This window comes from Pimephales promelas, chromosome 21 (genome assembly GCF_988280905.1).
Source record: "Pimephales promelas chromosome 21, fPimPro1.hap1.1, whole genome shotgun sequence".
NCBI lineage: Eukaryota > Metazoa > Chordata > Actinopteri > Cypriniformes > Leuciscidae > Pimephales > Pimephales promelas.
In genome coordinates this window covers 26,590,629-26,610,803 of record NC_142789.1, presented here as the reverse complement: position 1 = coordinate 26,610,803, position 20,175 = coordinate 26,590,629, and the positions used below count along the sequence as shown (strand labels likewise).

Here is a 20,175-nt window from a genome sequence, read left to right as displayed (position 1 = left end):
GTTGATATCTAGCCATATCAATACTGTGCAAAATAAAATAAAGTGAAAATTAAATAAAATTGCATGCATACCATGAAATGCAATGTAAGTTTCATTATATTAAATAGCCTAAATGTTGCATACTCATCATTATCCCACACCCACGAGACACTTAAGTTGGCATTCGCAAAAATAAATAAATAAATCAAAGTCCCTTTCCAGGAAAGATCCATGTTTCCATCCACTCATGTTTGAAATGCCTTCAGGCAGCTAGGCATTTAAGTCCTATGTACTTGAATGGGGAAATCCTAAAAGCTCAAAAACTTCTTGACATACTCACATTTAAATAACATTTTTAATCAGCAACAACATCTGACATGAACTGTCCGATAAATGTTCTTTCTTATGCTCAAATAGTGTTCAGGGTGGAACAGTCAATTCACATTTACAGTCCTAAGGCCACTACCAATTGACGATTGGCTCTTTTATTAGGAAGGCGGGACTTATTCTGCCATATTTCACTTTCTCCCATTCATAGTAATATCTAATCTAACTCACTAGGAAACTTTAGGTTTTTTACCATCACAACACTGCATAAACACACAAAGTAGAGAACGCACAACGGGTTTTGCTGAAGCAATTACGTCTGCTTCCATAGAGCATGTTCCCTGCCCAAAAAGGCAGTGGGAAATCTCCTGAGACTTATGTCGAGGACAAGGACAGGTGTGAGAAGTGTAAGATCAAGGCTTATGTGTATGAAGTGTCTAAGGGGAAGATTACTCTTGTAGGAACAGTTATTCACTGTCACTTTAACTGCTTTTGCTAAGGCATAACAGGCAAAAGACTGATCCACTGGATTTTTTGTCTTGGTGTGAGATAGAAATGACTCTTGAGAGTACATCTCTTCACCAACAAGTCACCATAGTAACCATCATTTCCACCAAAATACCATAGTAACTACAGATATTGAGTGTGTCTAATTCCAGTTCTCTGATGTAAATAAAGAATCAAATTAAGAAGCCTACTGAAACATCCTCTGTAACAGTAATTGTTTCTTCAATAACTATAATTGTAACTCTTATAGAGTTATAAAGAGTGACAATTCAGTGCTGGAATTTGTTATTTTTAATTGCAGATTGGTCATTGCTGTTGTTCTCAGCTGTGGCAAGTGACAACAGCAATGCATTCACTACTGCACAGCTGACCTACAAAATCCTGGGACTCATGGCGGCAGATGGAATGAAGTTATCAAATTAAATGTCACAAGTTCATTTAAGCACTTAAATTGTTCTGCAAGAATGATTGCATCCTCCATTTACTGTATAACAAGAACGAAGCAAATCAATGTGCTGGTGAAATGGTTATTTAAAAGACTTCTAATGCAACATTAAAGGTGCAATGTGTAATAATTTTGAGTATTTATTGACAGAAATGCAATATGACATCCATTTGTCTCGTTTTAGCCACCCTAGCTTGGGGTGAGCAGTGGGCTGAGCGCTAGATGGCACTTTTTTAAAACAAAGTGAGGCAAATCGTAGTAAATAATAACTATGAGATACACTAAAACACAGATTTCCCTCAAATATTCCAGCCAAACCTGAAGAGTACAGAGTCATGAGTCTAGATTTCTGCAGATATCCCGTTTCCTCATTTGGCACATCTCATTTTCCTCTCCTCCCATTTCTATCATCTCATCGTGTCTCAGCATCCATCTCTCATTTCTTCCTTCACTGCTCTCCAGGCCTGATGAGGAGATATGCAGGGCTGGCTGGGAGATGGGAGCCAATGTGACTGGGGGCTATTTTAAAATGGCCAATCACATTCGAGTAGATTTACAACAGCCAATCAGCTCAGGCAAGACTTAATACATTCAGGACGACATTATGAGTCAGAAGAGCATTCATTTGACTGTTCATCTGAATATAATGACGCAGCTCTGAGCTAAAAGTGGAGAACTCTTTATTATGAATGGGTTTGGCTTGACTAATTTATCAAGTGAAGACGAATCTTTTTGCAATACTGTACAAAGACATTCAAAAGAACAGTTTGGATTTTTTCCCCCCTAAAGTGAGATCCATATTAGAACTTATACCAAGGGGCTGTTGAATGCTTGAACCTGATTGGTAAAAGAACATTCTAAGGTGTGCAATTATTTTCAGGGAAACGCACGGCTAAAGTAGTTCCGGCATGTCTTGACCGCATTACAGTTCCGTATCACTTCACCAAATGATTTAAATTTGATCATTTCAAAAGACCTACAACAGCAAAATAACCAAATATAGTAAACAATTGGATAAAAACGACAAGTTATTTCCATGATTTTTTTGCCACAAAAATCACTGTATTATTATTTAAAAAAATAGATCTGTCAGTTAAATGTGCAATAAGCGATTTATGAGAAACGCTGTTGAAAGTGGATCAGACCGAGCACCCAAACGCACTTGTAGCCAATCGGCAGTAAGGGTATACACTACTTAGGGGGGAGACGCTTATGTTGCATAGCGTGTTTGTGAATTTGGGGGCGGGGCTATCAAGATAAGGGTGTGATCCTTTTGGGTAGGGGCTTGTTTGTTTTGGTGATTTCAAATATCAACAATGTTTCTCAGAAATTGCTCACTGCCCCTTTAATATTTAGTAATAGTTAATGGGCAAAAAATAAGGCCTTTTGTGGCTCGTTCGCAGTGTAAAGACAGATAAGCAAGTCTAGGAGTCTAGATAGAAAAAAAGAAAAAATGACTTGGCTAGATCATAAAGTCTCCAACATTAGCTGACTTTTAAAGACTGAAGTGCCCTGGGCCTCTATGATTAAGGCTATAAAAGAAGAACAATGCCATAATTTAATTATGAACCTTCCTGTCCACTGAGTCACATATTTCCTAGCACCTGTGAGAGGAGACCAATGAAATCAATCAATCAATGCAGGCCAGCCAATCAGGGCTATCTTTCGCACACAGGAAGGAGTCCGGACGAGCAGGAAATTCTGCGGTCAGATTCATCTGCGTAAAACGTATCAGCATCGACCCCTTCAGAAGCATTAGTCTGATGAATAGAGCCGTCTGCATAACATAACAGCAATCTAGTCCGGAGACAAATGGTTTTTGACCTCTGCCAACTCTCACGGATTCAGAACCTCAGAGGCCATGTTTGCTAGTTTTAGCATAACATGCTAACGGCATTCAAAATAAAGGGAATTTAAATAATTCCTGTGTCATTTTAGCTTGAAACTAAAACCAGGTGAACGGTGTGACTTTTACTGTGCGAAAGATAATTTGGGAATCGTCAAGATTTTGGTTACACTTTACAACAAGGTTAATGTTAAAGCTCCAGTCGGCAAGTCTAGCAGATTGAGGGGACTTAGCCAAAATTTGGACTGTTTAGACCCCCACTACCACAGAGCACCCTTATCAGTGTGTGTTTCTGGTAGCATCAATCTTTCACCTTCATTTCTACAGGTGTTTTCTTTTCCTTGGTTGTTTTGGACCTCCTAGCTCTGATTGTTAACCGAAGACTTTGAGGCTTGTGAGGCCCCCGGTTTCACAGACAAGGCTTAAGACTAGTCCCAGACTAAAATCCATGTTTGAGCTGTTTTAACTTAAAATAAATTTGCACTGACATATTGTTTTGTCTCAAGATTCTCACCAGTAATGTTTTTTTCTACGACATGTCTATGAAAGCTACTAAAATTAAGGTCCAAGATGGCTTAATCCAAGTAATCCCTGTATGTGAAACCAGGCCTAAAACTTCCAGGACTGCTTACCCCTACACTAGTGCCACATAATTCCCAGAATAACACAGCAGAAAGAACAAAAGGGAAGACGGTAATCTGAAGAGACATATCCCGCCTCCATTCGGGAGAAATTGGGTGACTTGATCAAGGATCTCATATCGAAAGCAGTGATAAACTCGTTAAATGTTAACGATTTAGGGACGAGCGCCGCTGAACCTCCCTATCAATATTTTATCGGCCTGCCTTGCAGAATCAAGCTCTTTAATCACAAAGCGGAGGTTGGGTCCTTTCTTGCCAAAAGCGCATTCACAAATTTGCAGTCCGCAGCAAGACTCCAGCACACAATCACTCGGCTTGAGCTCCAAATACCATCAGTTTCAAGAAACCCTGGTTTTGCAGCGATTCAATTCCAGTGACCTCAACATCTATTTTTCACTGTACAAAGATATTTTCCCCTTTATGTCCAGTGTATATTTACTGCATTGCCTTCTGCCTTTCAGTTGGCCTCACTTAATCACATTTTGGGAAGCAGTGCTACTCCAATAAACAACCTTTTAGACTGGCTGTTACTCTACCAGCCCACGAAATCACAGCGCTTCTGACAGGAGGCCTGAAATGCTTCAAATAATTGAGTCGCCACAGTGACTGAACAGGCACATATAGAGAAATGTTACTGCAAATGAGATTACACAGCAAAAACCCGATGGTCAGTAAGGATGCCGTCATGTATGACTGTGCGAGTGGTGTCCGTGCTAAACGAATCTCTGTGCGCACATGAATAAATAAGGGAATCTTGGAGTTAGCATGAAATGGCATTTGCAACCAATGTTATTTTAGAAATCTGGCATATTTCAGAGTCAAACAGACGGAGCCGAACTCATGCCATGCGGCAAGGGTGTTTTTATAACCAGAGTTTTTCCTCCTGCGTTTAAAAAAAATCCTGTCCACATGAAAACGCAAAAACACGCTATCAAGCGCTGTCAAGAGCATGCCACACCAGAAGGCGGCGATATAGCCCTAACCGTAAAGCCACGTTGGCCAATCAGAAGCCTAACAAAAAGTCATTACAGTTTCCGAGGCGGATACTGGCGGCGCACAATCTCACGTTGCAAGGCAAAAACCCCGGTTTTACTGTCTACACGACAACACTGTAACCGGCGTTTCTGAAAACCGGTTTCAGTGACCTGATACTGCGGAAAAACGGCCGAACCGCGTAAAAAAGTCACAGTTACAAAAATACCCGTGTCCATGTGGACAAGGCCTAAATCGTGCACACGATTTACTATTTCGTTCCCCTTGATTTGCTACATCGTGCTCACGATTTATAAATCGAGGGAACAAATTAGTCAATCATTCGAACGATTTAGCAAATCGAGGGAACGAAATAGTAAATCGTGCACACAACTATTTTTTCCTGGACAGGATATTCAAACGCTATTTCACGACCAATTCGTACGAACTCATACGACTGAGTGCGAGATGGCAAATTTGTACGAATTTGTCTAAACCCCAGTGATGTGTAGGTTTAGGGGCGGGGTCAGGGGTAGGTCATTCGAACAAATTCATACATTAGGGCAACTCGTAAAATATGTACGATTTAGTAAAAATCATACAAATTCGCCCTCTTGTAAAATATGTATGAATTGCCGTGAGATCGGGTAGGATATTATCCTAACTACATGGGAAAAAATGTCGGGTGGAGATTAATCGTATGTAAGGATGCATGATGCCGATTCCATTTGGCCATTTTTTACAAGCAAATGGTCTGATACCAGTTGCCGATTTTTTTTTCTTCGATTAAGCAAATTTATTTGTTGTTTAATTGCCCTATTGGTACAATATTCGCTTTGCAGGCACGTCTGTGCTCGGCTCTTCTTTATGTTCATAGTCTCTGGACTGTGTTAACATATTGTTTACAGATTTCATAATATTTAAGTGGTCCTGTTGGTTGTAAGTCAATGTATAAATATAGTAAACATAAACAATTTAAAAAAAAACGCAAAGTAATAAAGTATAAATATCTTCATGAATTTAGGCACTAGTACTGTTGGTTCTAAAAATATTTAAAAAAAAAAATATATACTTCTTCAAACTTTTATTTAGAAGGGATGCATTAAATTGACCAAAAGTAACAATACATGTATAATGTTACAAAATATTTCTATTTTAAATAAATGCTGAACTGTCTATTCATCAAATATTGTTTCTTGAGCAGCAAATCAGCATATTAGAATGATTTCTGAAGGATCATGTGTGACTGAAGCCTGAGTAATGATGCTTTGATCAATTTTAATTAAATATAAAATGGTTATTGTAATATTTCACAATATTACTGTATTTTTGATCAAATAAGAGATGTCTTTCAAAAATTAAACAAACAAACAAAAGAAACTCACTGACCTAAAACTTTTGAACTCTAATGTAATTTCTGAATTTAAAAATAAATGGCATGCTCAAAATTATATAAAAAAAATTAAGTGCATAAAAAAAAAGTGGAGAACGAAAATGGTTCCAATTTTAGATAAAAATCCAGTGTATAATGGCCTGACAATTTTGTCCACTCATCTGCTGTTGGAAGCTCTGGCAAAAAGTTAATTTTCGACCCTGAGGCAAACACACACACACACACACACACACACACCACCAGCCGTTCATGATAGCACTGAAAGAGCAGTCACACAGGTGCGGGGCCAGTGCAGTGCCGAAACATCATCTCGACCCGCTCTGCCAAGAGTTGTTACCAATTCAATCAACATGTCAACAAACAAGTATCCTCCCAGAAAGAGAATGACAGAGAGAGAGAGAGAGAGAGAGAGAGGCAGACACTGGGGCAGAAGGATATTGTCTTAACAAGTAAGAGTGCAGCACACAAAATGAAAAACGAAAACCATTTTGACAGAGACGGTGAAGAGGTTAATCAGCTAAAATAATCACAACAAGATGCCAATACTTGAGTCAAAAAAGTATGCAAATCCCTCCTTTTTTGTATTATTTTCCAGCTATTCTCAAACCTCAACACACAATCAGCCCAGTTTTATTGTAAGGCTTCCATGGTTTCTGCTCACACCTCGTTCTCATTATGCAATCGCCCACCTGTCAGATGCAACATCTTGTTAGTGTCACTGAAAATTCTGATCATTCAGTATGTGATTAGAATGATGCATTTCCGTGTTTTGGGCTTTAACAGTCATCTGTTTATTATTTTGATTAATACATCTAATCCGTTGCACGTATTTAACGGATTTACTCACTATTAGAACATATGCCTGTATAAATGTTGATTATAATTACATTTAATTAAACTTTGCAAATGGTTCAATGTCAAATACAACACCCACACTTCACATATTAATCATAGATTGGGTAACACTTCATAACATAATGCTTGCTTAACTGACCAGCAGTCCAACAGGAACAATTTTAATGTTGAAAATAATGACACACATCACCTAACTAATATAATGTGACTGAATTACATTTCTTGGAAGGTAGATATAGTTTTAAAGTTTTATGTAAAATGATAGTTAGAAAATGTATAGAGGAAAAAATGGATAGGAAGTGATAGAGAGGTCCAGACAGAATCTGCAGACTTTCTTTGAATTTTCTTTTGAGTAATCTTGGCTGAGAGTACTACAGTATATTCATCATATTCTGGCTGAAAATATTTAAAAAGTGCTCCAATTCTGAGGAACTCTGGCCAGCTTTCTAACGAGTTCTGCCGAAAAATGGAAACAAAAGATCATCAATCATAATTAAATATGCAAATATATGCAAAAAAGAGAACCAATTGCAATCAAGTACAGTATGTACATATTGTTAGCTTTGACCATCAAGCATTCTAACAATGTAAGTCAAAGTCTAGGCTTATAAAGACTGAACATTTTTGTAGGCCAAAACCTGGAAACGAGTTAGCATTTTAGCATTTCTGGCTCCATCATCCCAAAGTCAATGGGGTTTTTGGTTAAAGGCCTGAAATAAAGTCTCATATCTCAAGATATTTTCACATTCTACAATATAAAATACATCAGTAATGTGGTTTTATTAAAGCTTTTACTTGTCTTGAAAAAGGCAGTCGCCTAACAATAGGCTAAATGGGACTACAGAGGTTGTCAGGGACATTAAACCTCATCAACCGAACGGGAAACTCGTCAGAATCATGAACTTTTGTCATGAGCCAATGGAAAAATCCTATTGGGTTTTTGTTGAGGGAACCAGGGTGTTGCGAACTTACGGGTTGGCCCACAAAAATACATCATGACTGCAGTGCTCATATGGTTGCGTAAGGAAACAGAATAGAATAGAATAGAACTTTATTTGTCATTGTAGTTATACAACGAAATTTGTTTGGTAGCTCACAGAGGACAGCAGCCATAAAAGACATAACACACATGACATAATAAAAGTATAAAGTATAAAAATAAAAGAAAAAATCACTTAGTATAATAAATAAACAAGATAAATATAATAATTTAGTGTCAACATTAGTGTCCAATAAGAATATTTTTGTGCATTAGCAGCAAACAAGAGAGGGAAAAGAGAGGACAGTTTCACTCTTTATGAATTGAGCAATTCATTGCAAAAATTTCTGAAAAAGAAAAATAAGAAGAATTGAATTCAAATCCTGAATTTATGCTGCAATTCCAACCACTGTTGTTTAAAATAAACAGAACGCAGGAAGTTATTAAGATGCCATCCAGTCAACAAGCCAAATCAATGTGAGCAGTGACACTACAAATCACCATTCTATTCAATTCTCTTCTCTTGTGTTGTACTCCGCTAATCCTATTGGATCCCCTGAGGTCACTTATCAAGTTTGCAGGCCCAGAGGGCCGATCCAATCACGCTGCATGCTTTCATCCCTTTGCTTACAAAAGGGAATCAGAAAACTGACACAAATCTCTCCAGCTACAAACAGGTGTGTATAAATATGTGCAGGTCTGCGAGTATATCTGTATTATGTATTGCGTATGTCTGGTGTTGCAGCACCCTGTGATATTTTGCCTGGCTTACGCTCGCACAGGAGCCATCTGGTCCGAGTTGGCTCCCCTGCAATGCAACAACTGATCCGTGCCAAATGAGAGCGTCATGGCTTGTAAGGATGCCATAGACCGGTATGGCACAGTATGCTGAAACATACACATACTACATGCATGCATTGTCCTTGAGTCTGCAATCATGCCAAAGGACAGCTTTGATGTAGCTAAAAGCTATCATGCTTACAGCACACTAAAATACCACATGCGTGCACAACCAGTGCTCAAATTACACAGCAATATTTTCATGACACTATGAAAGTGGAGCTGATGTTTTCACATGCACGTTTGTATGCTTGAAGAGAACAGAAACAGGCCAATGCACACACACAAAACTCTCCCTAATTTTCCATATAGATGTTAACACAGGGCCAACCCTGCAGGGTAAATGAAGAAACATTTTTTGAAAACTGGAAAACTGGCAGAAATGACGTAAAGAGGCCTGTATGTAAAACAGCAAGGGTGAGAAAGACTTCATCTCTACACCTCTCTCTACATGCACGCACAGTGCCAGATTTGGCCTCCGGTGTTGCAAGTTCACAGAGAGCCTTATAATATTGCTGCAATTAACCTTAGACGACATGTTAGTCAAAGTTTTATGCACCAAATTGGTTAAAATTGAGTTTTTATGATTATTTTCCACCAAAAACAGCCTATGCACATGATGTCCGTTTTGATTGGTTAACTTTTTGCATGTGAAATTCATAATACCATCCCCGCCAAGAGTCTGAATACTGAATATGCACTGATATGCAAATGTTGAGGGTCATATTTTAATGAGCTCAGGGTTGTGACATCCTAATCATAAAGATTTCTTATATAAACTTTGCATTAAATGTGTCTCCAAAATGATAAGACGGAGATCTGAGAGCACTTATCTGTTCTTATGGGCGCATTTATCTAATAAACACATTCAGTGGAACACAAAAGATTATATTTTCTGTTTTTGTCCATTCAATGAAATTCAGTGGGCTCCAAATCAATATTGGACCATATTGACTTATTACAAAGCAAAGCAAAGATCCCTATTTAAAATACCTTCATGGTTATGATGTCACATGACCACCTATATTTACATATCAGCGCTTTTTTAATCAAATTGAAACAGGGAGGATTGTATGGTATGGTATTAAGAGTTTGTCCAAAGATCTCATTTACATAAAGAATTCTTTAATGTAAAGCAACAAAAACAGCCAGTTTAATAAGGTTGAGAGAGTGGAAAAAATAGTAACGTAAAACAAAATTACAATTGTAATGAGAAAAGAGCTAGGGAAATTCCATTAAATGGCACTTTTAAAGGACAAAAGAGATATCTAGAAAACATTGAATAGTCTTTTTTTTAGCAAATGATCCAGTTCAAGTGTATTTTGCTGACTTGAGCACTTAAAGACATTCTGGTTTTGTTTTCACCAGCTGTTAGATACCATTCATCTTTATATACATCAGAGTGATCAGAATCATTTTAGATTAAAAGACTGCCATTTTGTGTGCTTAGCCACTGCAAAACGAGAGAAGCACAGCAACCAGGTCTCCTTCTTGAGAAATGTTACGCTCAAAATATCCGGGGCGTCAAGAGAGTCACGATTGCCTGAGGGAGTCAACTCCATGAGGTGCAAATTGGTTTGAAATCTCCGGCGGTTATTATACGACAGATTATGACTGCACATCTTATGATGTCACAGCATTGCGGGGTTTAAATGATGGGGATTCCGCCACTCGAGTACAACAAGTCCAGTTGCTTTGGATTAGGATTAACATTCAAACCAGACTCATTAATATGCGCTGCACATGACGAGCTGTCTGTCAGAGTTTCACACACCAGCTAAGCTCTTCTGAGGGAGATTTACTGCGGAAACACAGCGGATGAGAGGAGAAGAAGGTGTTTGGGGATATTTTATTGATCTACGCTTTATTTAAAGGTCAAGCATGTCACTTTTTGATGTTAAAATACTTTTTTAGATGAGTCAGTTCCCAGCCAATTCTATTGTACTTACTAGACATGTCAAATTCTGGCTCAACCAATGGGGGGCAGGACTGCTGTTGCAGCTATTCTGTAAATTTGCATTAACATTTATTCATTTAGCTGACGCTTTTATCCAAAGCGACTTACAATTGCTATATATGTCAGAGGTCGCACGCCTCTGGAGCAACTAGGGGTTAGGCGTCTACCTCAGGGACACATTGGTGTCTCACAGTGGATTTGGACCCGGGTCTCTCACACCAAAGGCATGTGTCTTATCCACTTTGCCATCACCACCCCATAGTGTTGATCAAACCCCATTAATAATGGAAGATAGAAGGTTCACATCTTTAACTTAATGGTAAAAATTTGGGCTAGTGGTCAAAAGGTTGCTGCAGGTTTGAACTCACAAATGTTGAGCAACTCGAGCAACTAAACCAGGGGATTGTCAACATAATAAGCTAACGCAGCTTTAAATGAATTACTACTTATACTATTATAATATCTGAAATCCATCTTTCTGACTGTTTCAACCTATGTATTTAGCTCTGAACATATAATTTTCTGGTGCAGTTGGTTTGTTCAATGTCAGACGTCTGTAAAACACTCTCAGGACTTGCTCATATTTGTACACTGACATCTCACTTAAAGCCACTGGGAAAACATACATCTATTTTCCTGAATGGCTTCTTGTTCTGGATTTTTTTTTAAAATATATGTTATTTGTTTTCTAAGCAAACAATGTCACATTGATTCTTAATATATCACATATACATTCCAGTAATGGGAGATGCTTGAAAAAGCAACACATCTAATCTGATGACACTGGCCATGTGTTTTAAATGAAAATCCCTGACATGGGTGAAACATCATATCCCCTGGATGCAAGCACACACACACACACACACACACACACACACACACACACACACACTGACTCTCTCACAGACCTTGTTTGACACATGGATTCAAACTTTCTCTCTGCCTCTCATATCATGCACTATTTATAATGTGCTCTCCCTTTCTGAATTATTGATAGGCCATACCTTTTTTTTTACTTAGTAGTTCACTCACAATTTGACATACACACATACATATAGAGGATGAAGGTCTTTAGGATGGTGTAAACAGATATATATGCCCAGGCATGCTTTTATAAAAAAAAAGTGTAAAAAACATTGAACTGTTGCATTGTGTGACTGTCACACAATGCAACAGTTCAATGTTTTTTACACTTTTTTTTTTTATAAAAGCATGCCTGGGCCATATTTCTCAACATGTCAAAAAAAAAATATATATATATATAGAAATAATATTTTGCATAAGAAAAAACAAAAGCTAATTTTGGTGCATTAAGGATTTTAGCAATTGCATGTAATTATTTACAAAACTCTTAAACATTTCACAACTAAATTTTCATTAAATAATTATACTGAATACATACGTAAGTATGTACGTTTTGGGGGTATATATATATATATATATATATATATATATATATATATATATATATATATATATATATATAAATATGCATGCATGCATTTATATACAGTTTATACAGTGTATGCATATATATATATATATATATATATATATATATATATAGAGAGAGAGAGAGAGAGAGAGAGAGAGAGAGAGAGAGAGAGAGAGAGAGAGAGAGAGAGAGAGAGAATATACACACACATGCATATATATATATATATATATATATATAAAATTTGAATTTTCGTGATGCATTTATTTCATTTAGAAATAAAATTCCTAAATACAATTTCTTTATTTTGTCTTCGGATTTGAAAGATGAAATTCGACTCAGATATGTTTATTAACATGAAACACTTCTGAATGACAACTCTCTCATTTTCTAACGAAACCTGTTTAACATACACAGCATGTACAAGTCCAGCCACTCAATGTAATACAAAGATCTCAATCCAAACCTTTCATAAGCTTCTTGAAGACTTACTAAGAGAAAGAGCTTTTACTTTGTGTGGATAAAGATCACATTCCTTTTGGTATTCATATGAGCATGAGGACATGCAGAAAGCTAACGCTGAACATCAGGTCTATAGAAATATGTTATTAATGTTATTCATCTTAAATTTGACATGCTATGATTTCAATTTTAATGTATAGTCCCTCATAGACTCAAAAGTTTTTATACCAATAGGCTATTTATATATATAGTGGACATTACATTATATATCCAAACACAATAAGTTCAGACACCCCCACTTCAAACACTGAGCACAGTGTAAAATAAATGATAACATCCACCCAAAAAGACATGAGCTTCACTTTCCTCCCTCCTTTATCATGAGTAAGAACTCCAGCTCACAGCAAGCGGATGAATCACAACTAGCCATGATGTGAGATGCCTGGATTGATTTTTATCATTACTACTACTACTACTACTACTACAACTACACCCACCACCACCAGCACATCTTATTTAAACTGGAAGTAGACACAATCCTTCACTGTAACCATCATGTAGCAGTGCAGCATCGGGAGCGCTTATATGCAGCTGTTCAGATCAGTGTCGCTTGAATTTATGAGCAGCTAAAAGCTCAGACTGACTCATGGTTTCTCAGAATAATCGAGTGATCTCATACTGCCGGCACAGACGGTATCCGCAGAGCACATCGAAAAGCCACTTGATGTTTCAGACCACAAAATTCCTGAAGTACAGCACTACAGGCTGGAATTGGTAATAAATGGAGAGATGTTAGCGTCATGTTTGAAGGAAAGGTCTGGAATGAGAATTTCAGAACACAAGTGAAGTGAAGCGAAACATGGCTATCACAGTCAAACACTGATGAGAAACGATCACACACACACACAAACACACACGCAGCTTTAAAAGAAATAAAAGACACTGACAACAGGCTATCAAATCAATAAGAGACAGGTCTACAATATACAGAGAAGGAAAAATATGGAAATTGAGCTTTTGGGTCACAAAAACATGTCGCATTTCACTTCAAAATAAAGAGAAAAATAAATAATATTTTGCATAAAATAAGCTTTATTCTCTACATGGAGGTCATTGACATGGATTTTTTTATTTTATTTTAATGTTCCTTGAGATTCACTTAGGCTATAATGTTAAGGTTTTTTGCACACACACACACACACAGGCAACAACAACAACAATAAATATATTTGGAAAACCTTCATTCTGACCCTCCGTCTGAAATTATCTGTTTTTAAGGGGCGGCTCCTTTAAGGCTTGTCAGTATGCGGCCATTAAACATATAAAACCGCCATTTACAGACAAAACATTATGACATAATTTTCTTATGGTTTGTGACTTGTGTCCAATACAGTTGCTGCTTCATCTTTCAACAAAAGTTTATTTGCGAACTCTCCATTACTCTGTACCTTTTGCAAAACAAAATGCTCCAAACTAACAATCCTGGGACGCAATACAGGACGACATTAAAATAAACCATCCAACTTGTATCTGACAGTCCCTCACTCTTACATTTTTCCTGTTGTGTGTGGAGTACGTCAGAAAACGAACACACATCTGTATACTGTATCCAGTGTAGACAGCGTCACTGATTATAATGGGTTCTGTTTGCTTTTGATGCAATGCTAGCCTGCTATTACCAAACTCTCCTCCTTCGCTTTGCTTCATAGACAGAGTCTGGAATGGCATAATTGAAATTTTTTTTTCTTTCTCGTTTTTGATTTTCCTAAGCTAGAATACAATCTTAAACTCTGCGCTTAGCGTCACGGCTCTCAGCCCGCCCTTTGTTCGTTGATTGACTGAGTACAAAAGCGAACTGAAATTGAGTAGAAGTACGAAGTCTGACGTTGTCAGGCTAACGCTTACATCCAGTGCAGCAAATGTCAGCCATTAAAAGACTGGATGCCAGTGGGCGGGGCCTATGGAGTGATGATGTAAAACTATTCGTCGATGTCTTGCTCTGGAGGCAGTCATATGCAAATGCATTTGCCAGTGTGACGCCACATACTCCACAATATCAAAACTAGCCGTTTTTAGAGCTTGTTTGAATAAATGCATTGTTTGTTTGGCTATGACATTTGGAGGATATTTTAATTGTACAAAGACCTCTTATATGTCAAGACAAATTTGATTTCTTCATGCCATGACCCATGTAAATATTTTTTTTTTTGCAATGAACATCTTTCAAAAAATACTTTAATACAATTATTTTTATTGTTTAATATTATATTAAATATTTATTTATATTAAATATATTAAATATTTATCATGTGATTTTCATATATTTAAAATGTAATTTTATATAAATATTTTATTTTTTAATAATTAGCAATAATTGTGATTGGGGGAATAATATCCTTAAGGCCTAATTGTCAGGAAAATAATGGCTCAGAAAAAAGGGCTTTTCAGTATTACATTTCTAAAGTATTACATTTTATTTCTTTCCTTTTTTGGTAAATCACCTTTTGGAAGTGAAATATGACATGTGGTTCTTGGCAGGCGTTGTAACATTGATTCAACCTTTTATTTCTGACATAATACAGAATGCCGTCCAAAAAAAGCGCTCCATCTTATTTACAAACTGCAGTGGAATTTGACGATTCGTGGAACAAGTATGTCTGCTTTCTCTCTCTTGTCTCCACAGGATAACACTTCCAAACAAACACGCATACGTCACTCATCTTAAAACGGCATCTCAACCAAATTAATATATGGAGCAGGGTCTACGTGCTAGTGAGGATAAATTATGCATTATGAATATCTAGGTCTGTGATTTAAAAATACACACCACCTTTTCCCCATGCAGTTGTTTTGCTCTGAAGATGCCTGTGAAACTGCGAATTCAATCTAAGTTCAAATCCACTAGATCGTAATATTTATCTGGCATGGAGAGCCCATATGAGTCATTTTACCAATACTGTAAATTCATTCAAAAGATGATTCAATGACTCATTTGAGTAATCACTGCCGTGTTCCACGTTCTTTCTACATACTACACATGGAGACAATTGTATTTTTTAAGTATGTGAAAGTATGCAACACAGAACAATAAATCTTTTAAGCCGTAGCTTGTTGCCACATGAGCTCATCATTCATGTTTAATTCAGCAAGGTGACATCATCTCAGATATAAAAAAGTATTTTTGGCAGTACTACAAAATCTGAATCATGACAAAGATAATAAAAGTGTAGCAGATTATATGTCGGTTTATTACGCTTTAAAATAAGTTATATGCCAATTATGGTGTTTTATTTAGGGTATATTTGTTGTGTTGCAGTTGCAGTAAGTGTCTGTCACCCTAATTGTGTTTCTGCCATCTAGGCCACATGCTGTTCCTATATTATTCAGACCTAGTTTTCGCTGGCTGATATAAATAAATATGTGGCAAATATGACGAGGGTTTTGCGAGGGGCCTCTAGAGGCTTCATCACATGCATTTGAAGAGATATTTCAAAAAATCGCTGTTTATTTGTTAATCTCTATGATCCTTAACCAGCAGAAGAAGGTTGTATTATAGACAAATGTATGCAGTCTTACTCATCAAAATAAGCTCATTAACTCATAAAAAATACTTTTCACCAAATATTTTTGTATTCTCTACGTCTGCCATCTTGGATGGCATTTAAATGCCTTAGATTTCAGTATTTCTGTCCCTTTTCTAAGTACTAAACAAGTCTTATCTAATGCAGTTTTGTTTCTCAAGTCAATTGATCTTGTTTTAGGGATGTTTAGATGTTTTTGCTAAAGAATGAGACAGAAATATTGATTTAAACAATGATTTATTCTGTGTGCCAACTATTTGGCACAGCCTTCGTATCAGAATATAATCTATGCCTTTAAATGTTGTCTGTGTAGGCAGCTCACTATGTTTCAGACTAGAGGTATTTACTTTATAAATGTTAGAGCATCAGTCTAGATTTCATGTGTGTGTGTGTGTGTGTGGGAGAAGTTTCAGGCATGTTTAAGCAGGAAAACATGTTGGTTGACCAACTAGACCACCTAAATACAAGCTTGGCCAGGCTAAGAGACCTGGAAAAGGCTGTTTTTTTTTAGCATGGCAGGAATATGTACAAAGATATAGCTCCACGAACCATGAATACAAGAACGTTGAACATAAAAGGACAGAGTAACATCAGGTACACCTCTAATATTAGCCTTAACATGAGCATCAATGCCACAAGGGGTCAAACTAGTCAGCAGAAAAGGTCAGATGAGACACAAACTAAGACAAACAACAAGAAACTGCTGCCAACATCCTTTAAAGTCAACAGTAAATCCAAAGTGTAAAGTAAAATAGGTTGCACATGCCCTTTCAGTTTCATGTTAAATGTATTTCCTCTTAAAATCATGAAAAAAGACAACCGATGGTATTCTCTTAAGATTATCCAATGACTTCACAGCTGTGTGTAAAGACTGAGTGAGTGACCTCATAAAACAATGCAACACTTCCCTAAAAGCTTATTACTGCCATCTTTCAATCATCCCTGATTTGCATATTTTAACTTATGCTGTCTATGAAAAACTCTTCCAGCTTTTCTTTCTGTCATGACAAAACTTTCCAGCACAGCTATCAGGGCAGGGTCAACTTAGCTGGCCTCTGAATTAAGTAGCCTAAAAGCGATCAATGAGAACAATTTGCATGAGGATCGTTACTTTATTGGGAGGAAATGAAACCGTCTGTGCGCTCACGGTCTGTTGACCTGAGGGGCAGTGAGCCATTTGATGGCTTTTAGCTCGACAGTAATGAACGACTTCAAAGATATCAGGACAGGTGATACAAATGTGAAAGAGTTTTCAGAAATACTCTAAGGTCGCTTCTCACAGACTGAAAGAGAAAAGAAAACAGATGAAGGTCTGGAAAAGACTCTCTCATACAGATATCAATAATGTATTGAAAAATATCTGCCTTCAATTTTCAGAGCTGCATCGCCGTTGTTGCGAACAACCTTTGCAGAAATCAGCATCTGAGGAAATGATATCAGTAAACTTCAATGGGGGTACAGCTAAAAAATATAAACTTATAATTTCATTATTTAATTCAAAAATACATTGCATATATCTGAAATCCTTAAAATATGAATTTCATCATATACTCTGACCAGAATCTCTGCATTCAAATGCAAAATGCCATTTGTGATAATCTATTGATTCCCATTCAATCAAGACGGCTTGCATAAAAAAGAAAATGTTTTCGTCTATCGACTTACTTCAACAGTTCTTTGGTAGCTTAAAGGTCAAGAAATGTTTCTAAATCTGGCTACTTTTGAAATATGGAAACTGCCACTAAAGCTCATTTTCCTAAGAACAGATTACAGCTCTGAATTGACCTCAAGTGAAAATGTCAAAGTGTCTGAGATGTTCTCATTAATATGGCAGTGCCATATTAGCCATAAAATATAGCAGTGCCACAATAGCAACATTTTGCAACGTTGCAGATACATGCTACCACTTTAAATAACATATTACCATATTCATATGATACTATCGGTATGTACAATATCATATTATGCAAGGAATGATCTTTGAAAACTGAAAACCGTATCATAATACGCCTCCATGTCATTTTCTAAACTAACCCTTGGCCACACAATATCTGTAAATCGAGTAGTCTCAAAAAAGAAAAAACAATTACAGCAACATGAACTAAAGACTAGTCTGACCACGATAAAACTATGTGATGAAATTTAGCCTAAGGCAAAGAGTTATCTTTGTTAATCATAGTAGGAGTGTCATTCTGGACTTGAATGATACTATAACCGGTCAGACAAAAATCTGCCAAAGAACAACTCTGGCCACCAGTCAAACAACAATTATTGAAAAAAACAAATGAAACTGAGCTGATGCAACAATATCATCAAATACTTGGACGCTCCAAGTTAATACCAAGGACCTAAAATTTAAAACCTTACAAAAAGTACACAATCGCCCAGATTAAAAAAAAAAGCTCATCTTACCTCGGTCAGGTGAGGCGTGGGGTTGAAGCCGCACATGTTGCAGACTTGGGTGTGGCACTGGGTGCAGAGGTTGTAATTCGGGGTCTTGGCAGGATCTCCAATGTTTAGCTCAGTCTTACACAGTGGACAGGACACTTTGGGCTTTGGAGAAACTTCCTGCCGTGATGGAACTGGCTGGGCTGCTGGTTTAACACCTGCTGCAGGACCTGGACCAGGCCCGGGGGGTCCCGGCTGCTTCTGCGGGGGCTTGGGGGAGGAAGGTTGTTGGGCCGGCGGTGTGGTTTGGACCGGATCCACTGATATCAAACTACTGGCCTGGTTCAAAAGCGAAGCGCCGAAACCGAAGAGTTTCCCGAAGGGCTGTTCTGGTGGAGGAGGTTGGCGGGATGGGGAACTTCCGGCGCTGCGAGTCTGGTCCTGTCGTGGGGCCTGATGCTGGACTCCGGGCCCTGACCGGGACAGGTCAGGCTGGGATGGGGCTTTGGCCATGCCTGGTAGAGCAACAGCGCCAGGAGCAGGAGGTTTGCTTTGAGGGGTAGCTTGAGGAAAGGTCAACTTCTTCACTTCTGGGGGAGGCTGGGACTGAGGCTGGGACTGAGGTTGAGGTTGGTGTAGAGGCTGGGACTGAGGTTGAGGTTGGTGTTGGGGTTGAGGTTGGGGCTGGGGCTGGGTCTGTGGGGGTGCTGTGGGCTGGGATACAGGCTGGGGTAGAGGTTTGCTGGGCTGGGACGGTGAGTGGATCTGCTGCTGGCTTTTCGACCGTGGTGTCTCCATGTCCATCCCCAACGCCCTCTGCATTTGACAGTTTAGACACAACCACTCTTGCACCTGGGAAATAAAATGAACCAATTACTGACTATGTAATTATATCAGAAGATTTGGACATTCATTTACATAATGAAGAACGATAAGGTGAAAAGAAAGTGAACTAGAAGACGAGACATGGCAGGTTGCTTGCAGGGCTCCAGACTAACTTTTTTTACTAGGAGCGCTGTTGCCCCTGACTGAAAATTTTAGGAGCGCAAGCAGAAAATTTAGGGGCACACCTTAAATCAGCTTGCAATGCAATTATTCAAATTTCCCCCAAAATAACTGTAATACTGACAAATTCTTTAATAATAAATAGACTTGACATTATGATATGCTGTTTTATTTTAAGTTCACAGGGCTCCAGACTCAAAGTTGAGGGCAGCATCACCTCAAATCAGAACTCACAGCGAGTTCTACAAAAAAAAAAATGTGGTAGCACGGAGGCTGACAATAAATCACTAAGCTTAATTTAGGGTGTAGATGAAAGTAGATGAAATTAACTTTAGTTACTATCATTTATAATGTCTTAATATTAATTAATAAAAGTAGTGAAATATGTATATGGAGTGAAAATAGCCAATAAACATCCTGTTTACAATGGTAGCCTATTATTATTTTTTTGTGTTTTTGTGTTTTTTTGTGTTCTTTAAAGGATGAACAAAAAATGTGTTGGTAATCATAAAAAATACAAATATGATATTATTGAAGTGCTGGGAAAAGATGTGTAGTAGGCT

General features: G+C 37.7%; 1 protein-coding gene across 3 annotated transcripts in view; it reads right to left on the bottom strand.

Annotated features, from left to right (window-relative positions):
* Positions 1–20,175, bottom strand: part of bsnb (bassoon (presynaptic cytomatrix protein) b) — a 96,720-nt gene that overhangs the window by 32,949 nt on the left and 43,596 nt on the right. For all 3 annotated transcript variants that reach the window (XM_089124922.1, XM_089124921.1, XM_089124923.1), the window contains one exon: positions 18,632–19,459. In XM_089124922.1, coding sequence (XP_088981048.1) covers positions 18,632–19,459 — 828 coding nt within the window. The remainder of the gene's footprint in view (positions 1–18,631; positions 19,460–20,175) is intronic.